This window comes from Teleopsis dalmanni, chromosome X, assembly GCF_002237135.1.
Source record: "Teleopsis dalmanni isolate 2A chromosome X, ASM223713v2, whole genome shotgun sequence".
In the NCBI taxonomy this organism is placed as follows: domain Eukaryota; kingdom Metazoa; phylum Arthropoda; class Insecta; order Diptera; family Diopsidae; genus Teleopsis; species Teleopsis dalmanni.
Window position 1 is genome coordinate 67,171,389 of NC_051848.1, and position 19,242 is coordinate 67,190,630.

Sequence of the window (19,242 nt, forward strand, 5' to 3'; positions counted from 1 at the left end):
TCTGTATGTATATAAATGAAGCAAACTTTAAATGGCGGCATAGGTACTCAATTCGCTGTTGATTTAAATGTAGCTAAATTTATACATATATGTATGTAATTATGGCCGTGTGCGAGTTTAAGTAAATTGAGGTAAAATAAATTGAAATTTCCTAGAGGTTTTTGCACTGCACTAAATATATACATTAATACTTATTTATTTATTTGTTACACTTATTTATTATTTTTGGTTAAAAGTTTTCAAATTTTTTAATTTATTTATTAAACATCTTAAAACATGTTCACAATGGTAAAACCTAATATACCTAATTTTTATCTAATTTACCCTACTCGAAATTCTGGTAAATACTAACATTCGCTACCATACCGACCGACATAATTTACTATTTTCCGCAATTTACCATCAATTTATTCGAATTCGCACACAGCCTATATTATACATATAATGTACAACAGTGGCGCAAAAATGATTAAAGATTATATATATTGCCTTAAAAGTGCATACATTATTCAGAACAATACTACTCGGTAGCGTTTCATGTATCTACACCATGAAGTATCATCTTCGGATGAGATTGTTTAAAATTCTGGACCATACATTATAAATACAACAATAGTTTAGTATTACTTTATTAAATTATCTTTAAATTCATAAAAAATAATTAATATATAGTTTTTTTCTCTTCTGTGCTTTCTTAGCCTAAGTGGTTTATTTCTTATTAACAAATATTATTGTTTCTTGTTAGTTTAAATTAAAAAATCAGTTTCGAACTATATTGGTACTTAAAGATAACATGATGCTTATAAGACAGGTTATGCCCTTATTGGAGTCTTATATTCCAATAAGGAATCTTAAATAGACAAAAGCGATTATTTTTTCTTATATGATTGATTTTATATTAGGTCTGTTCCACGAGCCACTCGTAGTAACTTTGGGTAACACTGTGTATATAGAAGTGCGTTTCACTAGCAAATTTTTGAGTAAATGAGTGCATTTGAGAGAGCGTAACATCCCTGTCAAAATTTGAAAATGCTACACAGATTTCACTCGTACATTTTATTTCAAGTGAAATTTGTGTTGATATGTGAATCAGCTGTTTTGGTTTGAATTTAAATTTTTGTATTGTTTATTTGCGCGGCATTGGTGTTCTCATCATATTTTACACAAAGCTATTCTATGAAAATCTGTGTAAAGAGCGTAATTTGGCACTTTATTTGCTCTTAGTTTATACTTTACTTATGGTTTACCTGAGTTTTACTACGCGTAGCTTCTGGAACAGACCTATATTATGTCTTAATAGATAATATCTGCGTTATCAATAGTCCCGTATACAACAGGAACGTCCTACTGCAGCCATATTTCTTAAACATTGTGATTGTTTATTTAAAGTAAAATTTTTAAAAGCTATTATGAAAAAGTAAAAAAAGTGTGGTTAACATATGTTATATATTAAGGTTTTCTTGAAACAGCAGAGAGTGGGATAAAATGTTAAAAAGTGTACTATTCCATCATAATCAGGAGGCCTGTTACCCTTTACCCTTTATAAATAGACAGCAATGAAAATAAATTGCCATTTCGTACTTCCTGAATTAAACTTGAATTTTTGCAAGTAATGGGTGTGTTTTCAAGTATTTACCAACAAAAACTTGTAATAAAATTTTGTAAATTCATGCATAAACTGGAAAATATATATTAAGTGTAGTATATATATAATATAAATTTTTTAATGCAAAAAAAAAACGAAATAGTTTTATCATGCTTATTTTGTTAAATTTTTTCAAATAAATATTTAGTAAACTGATGTTAAATTGAGGGAAATAGTAAATTATGTCGGTATGGCAGCGAATGTTAGTATTTACCAGAATTTCGAGTAGGACAAATTATATAAAAATTAAATTTAAAAAATTAGGTAAATGAGGTGTTACCATTGTGAAAACTTTATAAGATGTTTAATAAATAAATAAATTTGAAAACTTTCAACCAAAAATAATAAATCAGTGCAATAAAAAATTAAATAAATATTTACATAAGTGCAGTGCAAAAAATACCTACAAAATTTCAATTTACTCGAACTCGCACATCTAATTTACTCTACTCGAAATTCTGGTAAATACTAATATTCCCTGCCATACCGACTATTACTATTTCCCTCAATTTACCAGCAATTTACTCGAACTCGCACACGGCCTTAGAAATCGAAATGTGTTAAAGTGTTTACATAATTTAATAATTATCTTAAAATTAATATTAAATTATTAATAATTTAATAATAATTTTGTAGTATTTAAGAAATTGGTTTTCTTTTTAATTTTTATGTGCAAGTGAAACTAAATAGATCGCGATTAATCACATCACATGGTTTATCAAATTAACTTGCCATCGGATAATGCAAAACATATTTTGCCTAGGAGCTACACGAACATATTTTTGACAAGTTCGATTTATAGTGCTTTCACTTTTTCACTGAAAGCAGTCACGCAAGAAATGACATTGCTATTATGGTAATTTGGTTGCAAGGTCCATACACATACAGAATTTCAATGTTATTTTGCTAGTGAAGAACTTTTTTTTTTAATTACTTGCGAAAAGTGGTATGCATATATGGAAAAATTGTATATATCACAATCATAATGTTTCATGCTTATTTCAATTTATTAAAAAAAATAACATGTATATTATTTTTTACAACTCGCTTAGCGATAGCTTTTATACTTGTGTAAATGCACAAGTTTTTATAAATTTTGAAGTTAAAATCAGATGATATTTTTTAATTCAAGTCATTTGTTAACTATATTATCACGGTTCGTGAATAGAGGCCTTATAGTTTATTTATACATTGTTGGCGGTTTTCGAGTGAAAATGTCCAACTTTAATATTGGATTCCCACAAGAGTTTTGTTTGTGATTTTAGCTTGCAATTGTTGCTGCTTTCAATGCAAAATTAAATTTTTGACAGCTAAAACTACAAACAAAACTCTAGTGTGAATTCAGTATGATAGCATGATATAGACGATGCTACATGTATGCAAAATAAGTATGCTATGCTACCAAATCGCGCTGTATATATCCAAGTATTTATACCAGATTTCGGTCTGCAGGCATTTATGTAGTAAAATTACATCTTGTTTCAAAGTGTGTAGCAAATCGCATACTTGGTGTGCATACACGTGCCAACATCTATATCATGCTTTAAGGCTGGAAATTTTTACACGAAAACCGTTAACAATAAGTGGACACGCAAGATGGCGTTGTAATTAATTACCCGTTCTATGTGTAATAAACGTAAAAACTGCATATACTAGTTGGCACTAGATGGCATGCATAGTTTCTGTTACTGTAATCAAAAGTTAATAATCGTAAACGTTAATATCTTGAGAAGTTAGCTTCATCGACAAAGTGCATAGTGAAAGAAATTCCTCAAAATAGCTGATACTACTAAAATCTTTTGTTGAATTGGTGTGCATGAAGAATAAGAATTGCGCCCAATTTTTCATTGTCATGTTAACTTTTGTTCGAAATTTGTTTTCGCAGAGTTGTATTCGAATTTTGCTTTCTTTATATTTCCGTTTATATTTCCAGTCTTCGTATATTTTTCCATTCTGAATTAAATTTAGCACAAAAAATGGGCAAGACTTATATAAAAAAATTTTACAGGACTTGTCTATCATTATGCATATCAATTAAAGTTTAATTTCTAAGTTGTTTAAATTATTATTAAGAATTGTAAAAACTGAATATATATCTTAATTACTTTTTTAACTTAATATTATTATAATTATTATCATTTGGCAAAGAAATATAGTAATTATATTAATTGTTAATATAATATTTACAATAATAGTTCTGATATTTCACATCATATTAATTATATATATTGCAGGTTCATATAATTACATACTCTTGATATAAATAAAATATTAAAATTATTAATAGAAAATAAGGCGACCACAGTGAACAAAATAAATTTTATTTTCAAATTCGCAATCTTGCTTTCCCTCTATTTCTTTGTGTTTTCATAAAATTATATTTTGTACATACAACTCACATATTAAATATGTATATTAAAAGTTTATTCAAAACAGTGTATTATTAAGAAAATGTGATCAAATATTAAGCTTATTTATTTTACCAGGGACTCTTACAATTTCGATTGTAAATAGGTCATTTCCTATAATAAAAATGAAACTTAGTATAATACATTATATATACCAGTTAATATTAAAATGTATACGTTAAAAGCATATGAAATGTATGTTCTTTTAGTTTATTTAAACGTTCAGTTTATATCAAGTGTATAATATTATTTTCATGTAATATGCTAGATAAACATTTATCCAGCCATTTGGATGGACGGACGGTTTATGAAGTTTGACATATTTATGAACTCTATAATGTTACATTTCGAAAAAAAGTTTGTTTCAATAACTTTTTGTACGTTTAGATTTATGTACAATATGTTATATTTGGATATTGTTACATATATTCATAAAATTTTTAAAATTTTCAATATACCAGAAATGATACAACTCTACATCATTGTGAAAAACTGAATATTTTAAACTCACCACCATACTAATAAACGTGGCATGCTGTTAAATTTGCCCCTGCACGTAATATAAAAGAAAGAAATAAACATATATGCGTCAAATGTAGTTTGTACTTTATCACCTATGTGTGGGGAAATTAATGGTAGTAGGCGGCAGTGTTGTTTAAATATTTCAAAAATAGTACCATAAATTTGATATAAAATTTTCTTTTATTATAAAAGTTAACATATTTGTTTAAATTAAAAATATTGATTTGTCTATTTTAATAAAATGACTTATTAAAATTAGTGGTTCATTTTGATAATTATTTCATTTTGCACAATATATGAATTATGTTGAAACGCATATTAAGTTTTTAGTGAATTGAATGACAAAATTGCAAATTATTAATGTAAGTACTTTTTGTTTGTATGTAATTATTTTATAGTTATTGCTGATAAGAATGAGAGAGAATGTGAATTAATGTTAGGAATATGGATTACTTAGTTTTTTAAAATAGTCCTTAGTGGCGATTATAAAATAGCCACTAATAATAAAATTTTTTCATCCTTTGTTTATAACATCTGACATTCTGGCACTCGGGAATTTATTTTACTTACAGTAAATATTTAATGTTTTTAATGCAAACCATTAGATGTAAAATATTTATTTCATGATCTAATTAGCTGTATTACTTTGTATAAACTTTATTAATAATGAACATAAGATGAAAATTTCTCATCGTACTACATAATCAATGAATTTTCAATTGAAAAAAATATTTAAATTTATCCCGATAGTACCGATAACCAGTAATAACAGTATTATGTTTATATTTGGGCAGTACAAGTTAAATAGATTACTTTCATAGTGCCATAACTTACCATAGCGCTATTTTAGTAGGTATATTTTCATTGCTACTAAAATAGCGCTGCGTTAAATAACGCTAAATAAATAGCCACGGCCTATGATCCTCCTAGGAGATTTGTTTTATAGAAATTTATGTATATACATAAAAATGTATATACATATGTATATACATAAAAATGTATATACATATGTATATACATATACATAAAAAGCCGTATATATTTTCATTATGTAATTAATAATTTTTTTGAGAAATTATTTAAAAATATTGTGACTTTGCAAATGTATATTAATAAACTGATAATTACAACAAATGTTGATATAACAAAAATTATAAACGACCATATTATTTTCTTTTATTTAGAGTCAGTTTGACAATATTTTCTTAAGACATATATATTAAGTGGAGTCTGATTTAATCGTTATGTCTAATACTAATATCCGTTTCGCATGAAAAATTGACAGAAAATTTTATGTAAAAGTTTTCTAAAATGTCAAAATTGTCCAGACATTTTCTTTATTTTTTTAATATATTTTATGTCAATTTTTTCTTTGAAATTGATGTTAGTATTTAACTGTTGTCATTAGCTGTTAGAGAGATATGTTTTTATTATATTTATATTTCTATATATATTGGACTTTACAACACGTTAAGGTGTTTTAACAACATGCAACCCATTTTCATATTCACGAATTTCACCATACTTGCAGAGTTCACCACTGCATGCGAGCTAATCGGCCACCACTTAACTTCTCGAAATCATTTTTATCATGGTTAAGTTAGGTTATATCGTATGCATCAAATCATACAATTATTTATAGGCTAGTTTTTTAAGGAAATACCTAAATTTAGTGATTTTGCAGTGCGAAAACTTTAATAATCTGTCGGACGAACACTTGGTGAAAGCGGTGAGAATGAATTTTTTAATTATTAAATTTATATAACATTTGTGCGTGTGAAAACGTTTATAATTAAATTTTAATGGCGATCGGCAAAAATTGCAAACAGCGGTGAACGTGAAAAAAAACAGGTTTTATTGCAGTTTCGTCCACTCTTTCTTTTTTTTTTAAAGACTGAACTTTTCCTTAAAAACGTGATTTTTTGCTAAAATTAATACAATTATTTTTATTTTAAAGAATATTTTCTTTAAAAAATTTTTTACATGAAAATTCTGTGTATCCACACGAGTTACACACAATTACACTAATACGTATACACATCTGTGACTGTGTGCGTACATATGCCCTCTTGTGCCTGCCAATGCCTACACACAATTCCAAAACAAATGCGTAAAAAAGACAAAGAAAGAATTTAGCAGTTCCCAGATTCTATATAATAACGTTGGATCCAAAGACCCGTTGTTATTAGACTCCAGGGATTGTGCCTGCATTACTCAGCAATTCTTGAAGCATTTAATTTGTGTTTGTATTGTTGTATTGTTTTATTAAAAGTTGGAGCCAGATTTTTTGAAAATTTTTTTATGTATTACGAGTTTTCTATTGTTTTTATTGAATAACATTATTTCATACTCCATACATATTGGTTTAATATCTGTATTAAATTGTATGTTCTGTTTTTAGCATTCCTTAGACTTCCATTTTGTTTTTTTTATTACATGTGTCTGCCGCTTACTACTATGGTGAAAAGTTTTGCTGCATGTATTTTATGCACGTATTTGTCGAAGTGGAGAGATTGTTGTTACCCTAGTAAATGTGTAGATTGGTTTTAAAATACTTTTGGTTAATTTAAAGTGACCTGTTTTGAACTAAAAATTAGTTTGTTTTCATAAAAAGATGTTTGAAATTATTGTTTGAATTTTTAAACTTAAAAATATTTAATTGAAGTTGCTAAGACATGTGTATTAACATTTTTTAATATCGAAATTGTTAAGTTTATGTCTTAACTTGAATTGCATATTACCAGTATTGAAAAATGATTGGAAAGATGTATAAAAATGGAAAAAGAGTTAATTCATTAAAAGTGCTATAAGCTCGAAAAATACAGTGTCTGATTGAATAACTGTTTAGTAAATTATAAATATGATGTATTTACAGCATATCTTATTTTAAATAATAGTTGATATATATTGAGTGATAACAATTTAACAATAACAGCGATAATTGAATTGCTAAAAACGAGTGTATATTTACAATAATAAATGTGGTGTTTTGTTATGATGACTTAAATCCATGGTTTTCACATTAGTTATTTTGGAAGCCTTAATTTAACATTTTGTTAAAGTTAATGTGTTTGCATCAAGTGTTAGTCATACATTATGGTAAAACATAAGTTTTCTTTACTACTTTTGAATAAAGAATTAACTTGTATGTGATGTAAATAGAAACAATATATGAAAGTGAATTCAGCTAGAAATGTTTACGAAAAAGATAAGGTGGCAGCATTATTTATTTCAATTTCACCTTTCATCATATTTCGTGGTAATTTTTTATGACCGGCATTTTTTTTTTTTCTTATATTTTTGCTTTTTAAATTCGCTTGATAAGTTCGTTGTTCCCATATTTGCCATCTTTGTCTCAATAAAGAAGATAATTAAAAGAAAATGAAAATAGTGTACGCATACCTGTGTACAAATATTTCTGTAGGTTTTGTATGTTTCGTGTATGATAAATGATGTATGTGTGTGTGTTTGTGTGTATGATCAACCATTTTTAATATATTTATTTAACGTATAGTCTTCTTTTTCTTTCTTTTTCATTTCAATCCTTTTCGACGTTCGTTGTCGGCGTTATTTATATTTAGAAAGTTACGTGTAGACGTCGTGGCTTAAGTTTTCATTGCAAATACGCTGAAATATCGTGGACAATTTGAGCAGAAAGGCTCATTTACATATTAAAATAAGTCTATACCTGCTTTTAAAAATTTAGTAGAACTAAACCATCTTTATAATCTTAATTGAAATAAGCATAGAAATACTGATAGCACCTGCAGAAAATAAGCAAACGTCAACTAGGCAACAAGGAGAACACACGACTCTTCTGTTTGCTCTAAGAGGTTATCTTGCTAAATATTATCAAAATTACTGCAATTAAGAAGAGCCCGCAAAAAATTATGGAGGAGGACGAGAGGGGCAAGTTGTTTGTTGGTGGTTTATCATGGGAGACAACACAGGAGAATTTGTCGAGCTATTTTTGCCGCTTTGGAAAAATAATTGATTGCGTTGTTATGAAAAACAATGAAAGCGGACGTTCCCGCGGTTTTGGTTTTGTGACTTTTGCAGATCCGAACAACGTCGTCCAGGTGCTACAAAGTGGACCACACACACTTGATGGTCGTACGATCGATCCGAAACCATGCAATCCACGCACTCTTCAAAAACCAAAAAAGGGTGGTGGTTATAAGGTATTCCTTGGTGGATTACCATCAAATGTAACGGAAACTGATTTACGCACGTTTTTTGGACGATACGGTAAAGTAACTGAAGTAGTTATTATGTACGATCAAGAAAAGAAGAAATCACGCGGTTTTGGATTTTTGTCGTTTGAAGAAGAATCATCGGTGGAACATGTTACCAATGAGCGATATATTAATCTTAACGGCAAACAAGTAAGTTTGATAAAAGTACTAATAAAAACAATAAAATATATATATACTTATATATATATATTTAATTTATATATAATTACTAAATATGTAAATAAGCATTCCTAAACGAATGCTTTGTGTGTGTGAAAATAAGAAAATGACTTAATGAGAAAATTAATGCAATTATTTAAAATGCATATAAATTGATATTGTGTTATAACGAAAAGTTCTATTTAATATTTTTCACAAATAGTGTTTTCTTGCATTAAACATTTCTGCTTTTGATTCAATTACTTATCATTTTATAGGTAGAAATTAAGAAAGCAGAACCACGTGACGGGTCTAGCGGCCAAAATGCTAATAATAGTGCTGTAGGTGGAGCTTATGGTAAGCTAGGTAACGAATGCAGTCATTGGGGTCCACACCATGGACCTATAAATATGATGCAAGGTCAGAATGGTCAAATGGGTGGCCCTCCACTTAATATGCCTATTGGTGCACCAAACATGATGCCTGGTTATCAAGGTTGGGGTACCTCACCACAACAACAGGGTTACGGATATGGTAATAGTGGTCCTGGGTCTTACCAAGGTTGGGGTGCTCCACCAGGTCCACAAGGTCCACCGCCACAATGGTCCAATTATGCTGGTCCACAACAAACTCAAGGTTATGGCGGTTATGATATGTATAACTCGACTTCAACTGGTGGTCCTTCTGGCCCATCAGGCGGTGGCAGCTGGAATTCATGGAACATGCCACCAAATTCTGCTGGCCCAACTGGTGCACCAGGCGCTGGTGCCGGTACCGCCACTGATATGTATTCGCGGGCCCAAACTTGGGCTGCCGGCGGCCCCTCGACCACAGGTCCAGTTGGTAATATACAACGTACTGGCCCTGGTAATTCAGCTTCGAAATCGGGCTCCGAATATGATTATGGCGGTTACGGTTCTGGTTATGACTATGATTATAGTAATTATGCAAAGCAGGATGCAGGAGCATCTAATTACGGCGCTGGACCACGATCTGCGTATGGCAATGACAGCTCAACACAGCCACCTTACGCTGCTTCGCAGGCCGTCTAAGACGTCTACTATAAACATAAGGTGAAGCAAAGTTATATGTTAAGATACGTCTATTCGTTCTGTTGTTGAAATTAAATATTAATTCTATATAATAAAACCATTATTAAAAGTTAAATAACGTTTAGGTATATGTATATATATATATATCTATGTATATATATAAAATATATTTATATGTATTTATATATATATATATATATGTATGATATATATAAATATATGTATATGAAAACATATATATATATATATATATATATGTATATATATGTATTAATATCAATATATATGTAAAATTTTATAAACAAACAATATATACAAACAAAACTAAAACAGAAAAATAAGAAGTAAATTCAAAGATATATAAAACCTTGATTAATAATAAAGATTAGTTAATTTTACATAACAAACTGCTATAGATATATATTAGGATAAAATACAAATTAACTGAAAACACAATATCTAAGATGGAAAAGGTTTGGGTAAAGTTAAATCATTTGAGCACGAAAAAGATAAACTATAAATAAAAATTAGTGTTGAGCGAGCACACACCCGCGCCCATGCAGTTTTATTTCATACAAAAGTCTTAACATCATAGATGTCCAGACTTTTCCAATCGTGTGGTGTGTTTGTTTGTGGTCTAATTTTGTTTAAAATGTGTCTTTAGTGCTCCTATGTTTACAACTTGAAAATATTTAAACAACAAATTAAATTTTAACTTAGAAAATAATAAAAACAGAAAATACTTAACAAATGAATTTGTAAATTTTAAAGTTTAATTATCTACTATTGTACTATTGAGTTAGAGAAATATTTAGGTGTACAATTATTAGTTACAGCATGTTGCAGTATATAAATGCATTATATATTTCATCTGCGAAAAATTAAAGTACGACAAACAAAAACCAAAATATAAATTTTCATGCTTTTATTATTTTTATAAATAAATAAACATATATAAATATATACTTTTTTTATATAAATTGGTATTCAAAACGCAATTAATATATATATACATATATGAAAATCCTTATATATATATATTGTTGAGATTAACTAGTTTTAATTGATTGAACATTATTATTTATGCGCTATATATGGCATTTAAGTTTATAGTTACAAAATTAAATAGCAAAATAAACATAAACACCTGTTCTTAACAATTCAAATTAAAATTATTTCACATTATTTGATTTGACATTATTTTGATAAATGTCCTCACACCGCTAGCAGCAATTTACTTCTTAATTTGTCAATTTCTGTTTTAAATTCAAATTTCCTAATTGCATACATTCTTTTTATTTTTCTTTAAGTTTAATAAAACGTTACATATACACATACATATGCGTATGATAAGTGTGTTATTTGTTTAAAAAAAAATGAATTTATATACATACATATGCATAGAAATTTTATATATGAATATGTATATATATGAATGCTTTTGTAGATATATATATATATATATATATATAAGTGTTTCTATACATGACTATGTAGATGTTTGTATTTATTTGATGATATATGCATTCATAACTGTACTATTTACTTCGATAACTACTATTTTTAATTTGGTAAAATGCTTTAGATATAAAACTATAAATACGATTACGATTACTCTTAACTCATACTATTATTTTTATTTATGCAAATTCTTAATCTTAAAGTATAAATAAAGGCAGATTTTAAAATATATGACTTGGAAATAGTGCACCATTTTTGTGTGTATGTATAGTAAAGGGATAGCTTTTCATTAATTTTACTTTATATTTAATAATGTAATTTACTTTATTTCTTTTCGTTAGCGAAGTTCAATGGCCGTAGTTTTTAATGCTTACTATTCATATTGTTTTTTTTTTTTTTTTTTGGTTTCTTTAATAATTTTATAATATTTAAACTTTGTATACATAGACTTCTATTCTATTAAATTTTAAATTCACAAGAGAAATACATTAAACTAAGATCTTACACTCTTAAAGATAACTTAAAAAAAATGTAAAATATATGCATACATTCGCTAAATTTTTTGTATTTAAAATCAAATATTTTATTTTGAAAGCGAGCAGAATTCATGAAAAAAAATTATTTTATGTTCTTTAAGGAATAATTGAAATTACGCAGGTAATACAATACGATAATTCTATATAACTTTGAACTAAACGTTTTGTGCAAGTACTACATACATTTTGTAAACAAAAGATAATACAGTAATAAGTTCGTAATAAGATCGTGAACTACAAAACATATATATATATATATAAATAAATAAATAAATATATTAAAATATTAAAATACAAATCAATTTAACAAAACAAAAACAAAAAAAAACGAAAAATCACAAAGAAAATTAATTGTTGCAACTTGACGGTGAGAAAAAAAAATGAAAAAATATAAAAATACCAGTTAAATGTTGAACAAAACACCTGATTTTATGTTAAATTAATATTAACGATAATAATAAAATTAAATTTACAATTACACAACTTACCATTTAAATTATAATACTAAATTTACAATTAAAGTTAAATATTTAATATAAACATAACGTAACGTAATTAATAGAAAGTTAAAATAATTAAATATAAAGAGAAATAAATAGCATTAAAATTTTAAATTAAACGTAAAGTACATTTAAAAATTTATTTATGTAACAAAACGATTTAAAGTAAAACAAAAACTGACTGTTAATTGTAAAACAATTTTTCTTTAATGATTTTTAATTTAAAATTTTAATTAATAACTTAATATAAATATAAAATACGTATATATATCTAAAATACAAAAAGGAAAAAAAATGAATAAAAGTCGTAAAAAAAAAACACAACAAAAAATGAAACACTTATTCTCTTTTGGTATAAATAAAAGAAATAAATTTATTTTTAACTGATTTTTTTTATTAAATTCATATATAAAAGAATAATTAGAATTAGAAACAACTTTGAATAAAAAAAAGCCTTATACTTTAATCTTTGCTTTTCATACATATGCGAAAAGAAAATATAAACAAATTTTGTACAACAAGCAAAGCAAATGTGTTTTAAACAACAATAACAACAACAACAATACTGAACAAGAAAAAGTTGTAAAGGATCGAAAGCATTAATTTATTTGAATGTATGTGTTCAACAAACAAGAGCAACAAAGAAAATTTAATTACACATTTCTTTTTTATACATTTTATACAAGAAAAAATAAAAAACAATGCGAAAAGCAATGAAGTCAATATATGTCAAAGTGGTGAAGATTTGTTGAAAAATATTTCTGTACTCATTATTCAATGAGTTGCAGCAAGAAAATATGATGCTTTTGATATTTGTTTGTTTGTCTTGATTTTTTATTATCGTACTTCTTTAGTTTTTAATAATTTTTAAAATAAATTTACCTTATAAAATATTTAAAATCTGTTTATTTTAAATGTTAAATATTCTTCATTTTTATGTGTCTGCGCGGCGCACATGCAAAATACAATTTCATATAGAAAGGTTTTTTTTTTGTTTTTCTGAGTGTCAACTATCATTTTATTCGTTATATTATATTGTTTCCCTTGTTTATTGAGTTTCATGTTAACATTCTTTGCTTTGAATATTTCACATGCAAAAACTATTAAACACGAGCGTTTATTTGTTTAAGTTTACGTATCAGTGCATTGACATTAGTCATAACGGTTATGTTTCAATGCACATTCGTGTTGCACTCCAATTCCAACGAATTCCAAATTTCTTCAGTTGTGTTTAGTCTAGTTTATTGCAGCAGCATGTTTACACCAACACAATCCGACATGTTTAGCAAGCAATAAATGTTATTTATTATAAAAAAAAAAAACAAATAATGAGGTTCCACAACTATAAATGTGAACATAATAATACAATAATTTTTTTTTTTATGAAAATGAGAGTATTGCTGCTGCATAAGCAAATTATGTGGATATTGAACAATTTTGTATTTATAATGTTACTGAATTTAGTTTAATTTTAATAAAAGGTCTAACATAAAAAGCTAGTCATTTAACTACTTTTTACTCTTGTATCGTTTTTCTTTTGTATATTTTCTATAATATTTAGACTTTAGTTTAATTATTAAAATATACAATTGAACACGTTAGGATTCTGATATAAAACAGCTCGTTAATAAATTACGTTTTGTAATTTGTATATTTCAAATTACATTTTATTAATTTCAAATATTTTAAAATATTGTTGGTTTTACTCTCGTATATTGTCGTATACTAGTGCAATAATAGAGCGAGCTATTCACGATCCCGAGTAACAAGCTCGATAATCTGGTAACAAAAAGCTTTACACTATAGCTTTTTTACTGAGTTCGCAGTTTACCAAGATTGTGAATATCAATAATTTTTTTATTTGTTTGTTTTATGAACTAAAATGTAAACACAACTAATGAATCTGTAGATACAGATAAATAGTGAAATTTCTGTTTGAATATTTTTTTCTTTGCATGTTCTTCGTAATATTGATAAATAACGAAATGGACGCAGAAGCAGGCGGGATAGGTAGTTAATACAACAGTTAATTTGATTGATTTTTTTTTTCGTCTATTTTTGTCTATTTTATTTTGTGCTAATTATTGCTAATTCTTTATGTGTTTGTTTTATTATCAATTATTAATATAATCACCAACTGAGATACAATTCGTTTGTTGCTGAAGCATTAACCTAATAGTGCGGAAGACTGTAGTCCTCTGTTATCAATTACAATTAAAACAATTTTTATCACGTAAATTATATTAAATTAATTTTCTCAGTTTTCCAAATTTCAATATAAAGTTGCCATTTCCTTGTATATATGATGTACATATACTCAACATTTTCTTATCTTATACTAACTTATAAATATATTAATTTCAAAAGAAACTTTCATTGTAGCAAAATAGTCAATATAGCGTAACATTCATATTACATCAAAAATAACAAATTTCACATTACAAAGTAATATGTTGGCTGGTTACACGTTGACATTAGATGAACATTGGCATTATGGTTTTCATTTGAGCATTTTTGTGCAGTCAACAATTAAAACTACCAATGACGGTGGTATATATTGAGCTTGGTTCTGCGTTTGCTATTTGGCAAGTTCAAATTATTCAGTTTATAGCAAACAGCTGTTATAAAAATTTTCGTTATAACTTCCCAGCGAAAAGTAACAGTAAAATAAATTTAACTTGTCAAAAAAAAAAAATTGATCTTATAGTTATAATTTGTATATAAAATTTTGGATACAAATTACTCCCAACGCTTAACTGAGCATTTTTTTAAATGACGCGCTTTATTTAGCCAATTTTTGATAAGTTCAAACTATTTATTTAATTTAAAAAACTTGCAAAAACTGTATTTCAAGCAACTTTTTCATTAATTTGAACAATTTTCATGCAATCATACATACATACATACATACATACATACATACATACATACATACATACATACATACATACATACATACATACATACATATGTAATTAAATAAGTGACATCCAAATTAAACTTATCAAAAATTTGGTAGTGTATACCTTGCCTTTTTTTCTTGTAATTTTAACTTTTTTGGAAAATTATTGTTAAATGGTCAATTAAAATAAAGCCGCCATAACTGTTATAAGTCCACATGTAACAATGCAACAACTGTTGGCTATATTCTATTGATTTGGCGGAGGCTTCTGCCAAGTACCAGTCAACTTCCAAAGTACCAAAACTTCACATAATTTAAAAAAACTAAGTTCAAATATATAATAATGTGCAGTCATTCATTTTGGTTATAGTTTCATAAGAAATAACACGAAAAATAACATTAACATTAACATGTATGTAATGCACCTGTGACTGATTTATGTATAAACTATTACTTATAAAAAAATAAATTTAAAGTGAAGACATCGTTACTAAAATAAAAATGAATACTTAAATGCATATAAATGAAACAACAAAACTGAAACTAAAACTGAATATATGTAAATTTTGTTAGAACCAAAGTAAGAGTTAAAGTTAAAAGTATTCTAGACATTACTAGTTGTAATTTTTAAAACGACTAAATAAATAACTAAAGAAAAAGAAAGAAAATTTAAAAATGAAAATTTAAGAAAAACAAATTAACTTTTAAACGACACTCTTTTTGCAGTACTTCGTATAGCATTAAACATGAAATTTACATAAGTATATATATGAATATATATTTTTATATATAAGTAAATAAATGTATTTATATATAGATATATTTATAATTATATACATATAGATATATTTATAATTATATATATATGTATAGATATATTTATAATTATATATATAATTATAAACATATATATAATAATATATATATAATGTGTAAATACATATATTTACTTATATATATACTTTCTAAGCTAATACCTATTGAAATAAAAATTAAAAACAAAGTAATTTAAGAATTCTATATGCATACATTGATAAAAATATTACATAAATAATTTATGTAATTTTTGTTTTAGTTGAGCATGTTATAATCTATATTAAATACAATACATATATATATATATATTTATATATATATATATATATATATATATTAAATACAACAAGAAGAAATAATAACAGTAAAGTAATAACAAGAACAAACAAGAACAATTTACAAATTCGTTTTTTAAGCGCCAAGTAGTAATAAAAGATTTTATAGTAAAAACTTAACAAGTTTCAACGCCTAAAAGTAGTTGCATTATATGTTAATTTTCTTAAAGTAACATTATCCAAAGGCAACATGATCAAGTTTTTGGCAAGTTTGTATTGCTTTCCTCTCACGTCTTTACGCAGACAGACAAGTTTTTTCAACTTACCAAAAAGTTAATATAAAAACTTTTTATTAAAACTCCTCCATAGTTGTTGGAGCTTGCCAAAAGCTTAATCGTACCTCCCTTGGATAAGCTGTAGTTTCGACTATAGTATGAGTTGTCGTATTTAAAAAAAGTATTTTTGGACAACGACAACAATTAATGATTAGATTAATGACACTTAGAAGTCGACATTATTGTGTGTTGTATTTTTCTATTATACGTAATGCTCACAAAAATCGATCGTCTGCCAATTGTCATTAATTCAAGAATACATTAATCCTACAGTAATGCACTTCTCGATCCCGGGTATATGCATTCGCTCCCGGTCTATACTTGAGTTGCTTGTACTTTTATGCGTTGATGTATTTGTGTATGTCGTCGACGTCGATTTTCGCCTGCAAAAATTAAAATTAATTAAAATACATTTAAATATTTTTGATTATTTTTATTTAAAATTAAAAAAAATATATTTGTAATTGTAGTAAATGCATTTAAAAGTTAAAAATGAGAAAAAGAGAAAATGTATAAGAATATAGAAATATACAATAAGAAAAACTGATGAACTAGGAAAGTATAAGTGTGAAAATTTGTAATACCTACTATAAAACTGTATAACTATAGAAATAATGATAATAATAGTAAAGACATAGTTTAAAAGTATACAATAATCACAAGCGTCATTTACATAAAACATGAAAAAACAATAATAGAAGTCATACTTGTTTATAAACATTATATGAAGGAATTAATTACTAATTACATATTCATGCATTTATAAATACTTAAGTTGCATGCAAAACAATATATATCCCCATACATAAATTTCATACATATTCGCATGCTGGAAAATAATATATACTAAACTATTCCCCAAATGGCTTTAACCTATGTATATGGCTCAACTTACATATAAAAACTTGTATAAAGATCATTTAAAAACAAGCGTTTGACCATTGATGTCTACAGCATATGTAACTATATCATATATATTGACAGTATATAACATCTGAGGCATCAAACTGACTAGTATTAGATATAGAAAAATGAGTTATTTCTTAAAAATTTATATACATATATATTTAAATTCAAAATACTTTTCCCATTTTTCACTATTTAACTACCAACTCCTCATTAAAATAATGTTAGAACCAGTCATTGCTCTTATATATATGTATGTGTACAGTTTAAGATTGGAGTTCTGGAATTTTTTAACTAACTCCCCGACATTGTAGGAACTTTGATATGAACAACGTTAACTCTATCAAGTTGTGTTCTTAATTTTTATGACAAATCTCCCTTGATAAGAATAAAGGTATTGGTTCCCAAATTTGATAATGGGCACGTTATTCCTAGCACCTTCTATATTTTCTAACTTTCCTAAGTTCATCGTTTACGTAGTTTTTTAATTTGTTTCATAGTTAAAATCTATTTAATGGCGCATTTTTGATCTTTCTTTAGTAAAAGAAGAATGTGTTTTACAAATATTACCACTTTCGGTAAAACCATGAGGTGGAAACAAAGTGTCTCCATATCGATCTGTCAAAAACTTTACTTTAACGTTGTTTTTCTGTCAAATGATACTAGGTTTGATTCCATTTCTGGACGACATTGCAATATCCAAATCTTCTTTACGACGCCCGCTTACTTGTATTATAACTTTACAGAATTATATTATTATTATATTAATAATTATTTAATATATATTATTTTTATTATAACTCTTATAGAAGCTTAAATATAAGTACAATATAATCTGTTATATTTCTTTAGTATTTTGAATATTGGTTTCGAGTTAAATAATTTACAAATATACTCTCATTTTGTATGTTTTATTCAAAATGAATATTCTTAGTTTAGCGTGAAATATAGTTGTCAATTTTTCGCTCAATTTCCTGTATCTAGAGATAACACGATCAAGATGTTGGCAAGTTCGAACTATTTTGTTCTCAAATAATTATTCACACATTTTCGAAATTCCATTAAGTTCGAAGGCAACCTAATTGCCTAATTACCTAAAAGTCTAAATAAAAAATTTTTATTTCCAACAATTTGTATGTGACAATAACGAAGTAAGAGCGAAATAGCCAAATCTTGTTTGCGTAATCTCTAACTTTATCTACATCGGGCTCTTTTACATTTTACAGATCTTAGAGACAAACAGTTTTAGTTTGTTTCTAATGTCGGTTTTTTTTAATTTCAAATAATTTCTGTGTTATACTTTAACACTAAACGAGAAAAGACTTTTTTCATCTGTTGGTTATTAGTTCTAAAAATCCTTATAAATGTACATTTGTTATAGATGGTTGAGTATTTTATTTATTTGCATGATTAAATGTTTGAACTTTAAGAAACTTGCTAGGAATTTACGATGGATATTTTTATTGCGATTTTCTGGCGATTTATTCGCA

The 19,242-nt window shown here is 26.5% G+C and overlaps 1 protein-coding gene across 3 annotated transcripts; it reads left to right on the forward strand.

The window, feature by feature from the left end:
* Positions 1–4,830: 4,830 nt before the first annotated feature.
* LOC119687988 (heterogeneous nuclear ribonucleoprotein 27C) lies at positions 4,831–10,042 on the forward strand. Of its 3 annotated transcripts, none has more exons than XM_038102573.1 (3): positions 4,831–4,937; positions 8,157–8,960; positions 9,248–10,042. In XM_038102573.1, the coding sequence occupies exons 2-3, from the start codon at positions 8,466–8,468 to the stop codon at positions 10,019–10,021; spliced, it is 1,269 nt and encodes a 422-aa protein (XP_037958501.1). In that variant the 5' UTR covers positions 4,831–4,937; positions 8,157–8,465; the 3' UTR covers positions 10,022–10,042. The 3 variants fall into 3 exon arrangements, with proteins under 3 accessions (XP_037958501.1, XP_037958500.1, XP_037958499.1); XM_038102572.1 differs by lacking the exon at positions 4,831–4,937 and adding an exon at positions 6,146–6,304 and having other exon boundaries at positions 8,090–8,960; XM_038102571.1 differs by lacking the exon at positions 4,831–4,937 and adding an exon at positions 6,146–6,304.
* Positions 10,043–19,242: the final 9,200 nt, after the last annotated feature.

What these genes read in the sequence shown, in the direction of transcription:
- LOC119687988 (XM_038102573.1), top strand. Translation starts at nt 8,466, where the DNA reads ATGGAGGAGGACGAGAGGGGCAAGTTGTTTGTTGGTGGTTTATCATGG. An exon ending in TTAATCTTAACGGCAAACAA is followed by an intron (nt 8,961 to 9,247) that starts GTAAGTTTGATA and finishes ATCATTTTATAG; the next exon opens with GTAGAAATTAAGAAAGCAGA.